The sequence below is a fragment of the Austrofundulus limnaeus genome, unplaced genomic scaffold (genome assembly GCF_001266775.1).
Source record: "Austrofundulus limnaeus strain Quisiro unplaced genomic scaffold, Austrofundulus_limnaeus-1.0 Scaffold925, whole genome shotgun sequence".
NCBI lineage: Eukaryota > Metazoa > Chordata > Actinopteri > Cyprinodontiformes > Rivulidae > Austrofundulus > Austrofundulus limnaeus.
Genome location: NW_013953327.1, coordinates 106,759 through 108,748, shown reverse-complemented (window position 1 = coordinate 108,748; position 1,990 = coordinate 106,759). Strand labels below are relative to the sequence as shown.

Genomic DNA, 1,990 nt, shown 5'->3' with positions numbered 1-1,990 from the left:
ATTAAATAATGTCTAATATTATAATTATTCAGAGCTATCTACGACAGATAAGATATTAACTGAACCACTTCCAATCCAAAAGACCTGAACTGTTGCTTTAAGGATGATGAACGACCATTGGACCCTGAGACGGAGCTGATAAACACCTGTTCAGTTTCAGGGGTGTAAAATAAAAAAAGAAAAGAACACAGAGAGGAAAAAATCTGATGACAGAGGTTAGTGGGAGGAGAAACAAGGGGTCTTATAAATCATTATACATATCTGAAGAGGCAGACACATCTCACAGAGCTGCTGCACACTCCCCTCAACAGATGGTCCGACTTTCATGACCAGCTTTCCCACATCTGGTTTGAAAACAAAACAAAACAAACAAACAAAAAAAAAAACAAAGCAAAAAAACTTAAAACTGGATTAAATTTTTCTGTTCTGACCGGCGGGCCAAGGAGGCGGGTGTGAGTCATGGATCCAGTTGTGGAAGTAGTGGCTTTGGTTTTGGGTTTCGTTGGGTGGGTGATGGTCGGGGTGGCGYTGCCAAACCGTTACTGGAAGACCTCCACGGTGGACGGGAACGTCATCACCACCTCCACCATCTACGAGAACCTGTGGATGTCCTGCGCCACCGACTCCACCGGGGTCCACAACTGCAGGGAGTTTCCTTCGCTGCTGGCTTTGAATGGTACGAATATGTTTGTTTTTCCTATTTAACCTTTTCAGTCCCATGGGTCAACCGTAAATATTTGTAAAAAGTAAAGGAATTGCTTTTTTTTTTTTTGAATATTCAAAGCACTTAAAGGGTTATTGTGCATCAATCAACTTTGGGTTTTTTAAACTGGGTTTAGAAAGAGATCAAAACTTTATTTTTTCTGTTTTTTGTGTGTTAACACCCAGGTTATATCCAGGCTTCTCGGGCCTTAATGATTGCATCGATAGTGTTGGGTTCCTTCGGGCTGGTGGGGGGCCTGATAGGAATCCAGTGTTCGAAAGCTGGAGGGGAGAACTATGTTCTGAAAGGGAGGATTGCAGGAGCCTCTGGGGTCTTCTTTATTCTACAAGGTAACAAAATCAAAGTCAACCTCTTTATGTCAATAAAATTCTGGAAAAGATAATAAATCAGGTTTTATTGCACATATAAACCAGTCCTCTGTAAATTTATTGGATTATCTGGAAACACTTCTTTTTTTTTCATCCAAAGGTTTGTGCACGATGGTTTCGGTGTCCTGGTACGCCTTCAACATCACCCAGAACTTCTTTGACCCCTTCTATCCTGGGACAAAGTGAGATGTTTCCACAGGAGCTGGACGTTTGTGTTTTAACYGAACTGCTGGCTGACTGTAACGTTGCTGTTTGCTCCAGGTATGAAATAGGAGAAGGGCTTTACATCGGCTGGTGCTCCGCCGTGCTCGCCATAGCTGGAGGAGTCTGCCTCACCTGCTCCTGCAAGTTGGCCAAAGAGGAAAAATAGTGAGTTTGTGTTTCTGACTTTATCTGTTYGTGTGTAATAATCWCTTCTGGGAATGGAGCTGAAGGCTRTCTGACAGAACGGAAAGTTACAGTTTGACTAATGACCAACGTGCTGTTGAGTAACCTCAATCAATCAAACCTCAGCTTGTTTGATTCACTACATAAATACAAGTTCATTGTGTCTGACTTTAATGAATGACCAACAACTATAGTGTGAATCTTCTTTGGTTCTKTGAGCTTGAGAATAACTTAAACAAGTTACAAGTGGGGCCTAAAAAGATCACCCACTTAAATATAWCCAAAGGAAAATACCAATTGAGCAATAACCTGACCCTGAGCAGGTGAAATAACAACTTTAAACAGTTTATATAAAGGAGTTTGTGAAAAAAAGACTGTTAGGTAAAGGAGCCAAACAGTGTTGGTTGTGGGGTTTGAAAGTGTCAAAGTGAAGGGGGACCCCTAGTGTTCGGGTAAGAGAAAACACCACTGTGTTATTTTTGAGAAATTAAAAGAACAGCATGTCAGATAG

General features: G+C 41.5%; 1 protein-coding gene across 1 annotated transcript in view; it reads left to right on the top strand.

Annotated features, from left to right (window-relative positions):
- The first annotated feature begins 111 nt into the window (after positions 1 to 111).
- Positions 112 to 1,990, top strand: part of cldn15a (claudin 15a) — a 3,921-nt gene continuing 2,042 nt past the window's right edge. The window contains exons 1-4 of the mRNA XM_014029600.1: positions 112 to 676; positions 889 to 1,053; positions 1,193 to 1,274; positions 1,354 to 1,461. Of these exons, the coding sequence (XP_013885054.1) occupies positions 460 to 676; positions 889 to 1,053; positions 1,193 to 1,274; positions 1,354 to 1,461 (572 nt within the window). The 5' untranslated portion in view covers positions 112 to 459. The remainder of the gene's footprint in view (positions 677 to 888; positions 1,054 to 1,192; positions 1,275 to 1,353; positions 1,462 to 1,990) is intronic.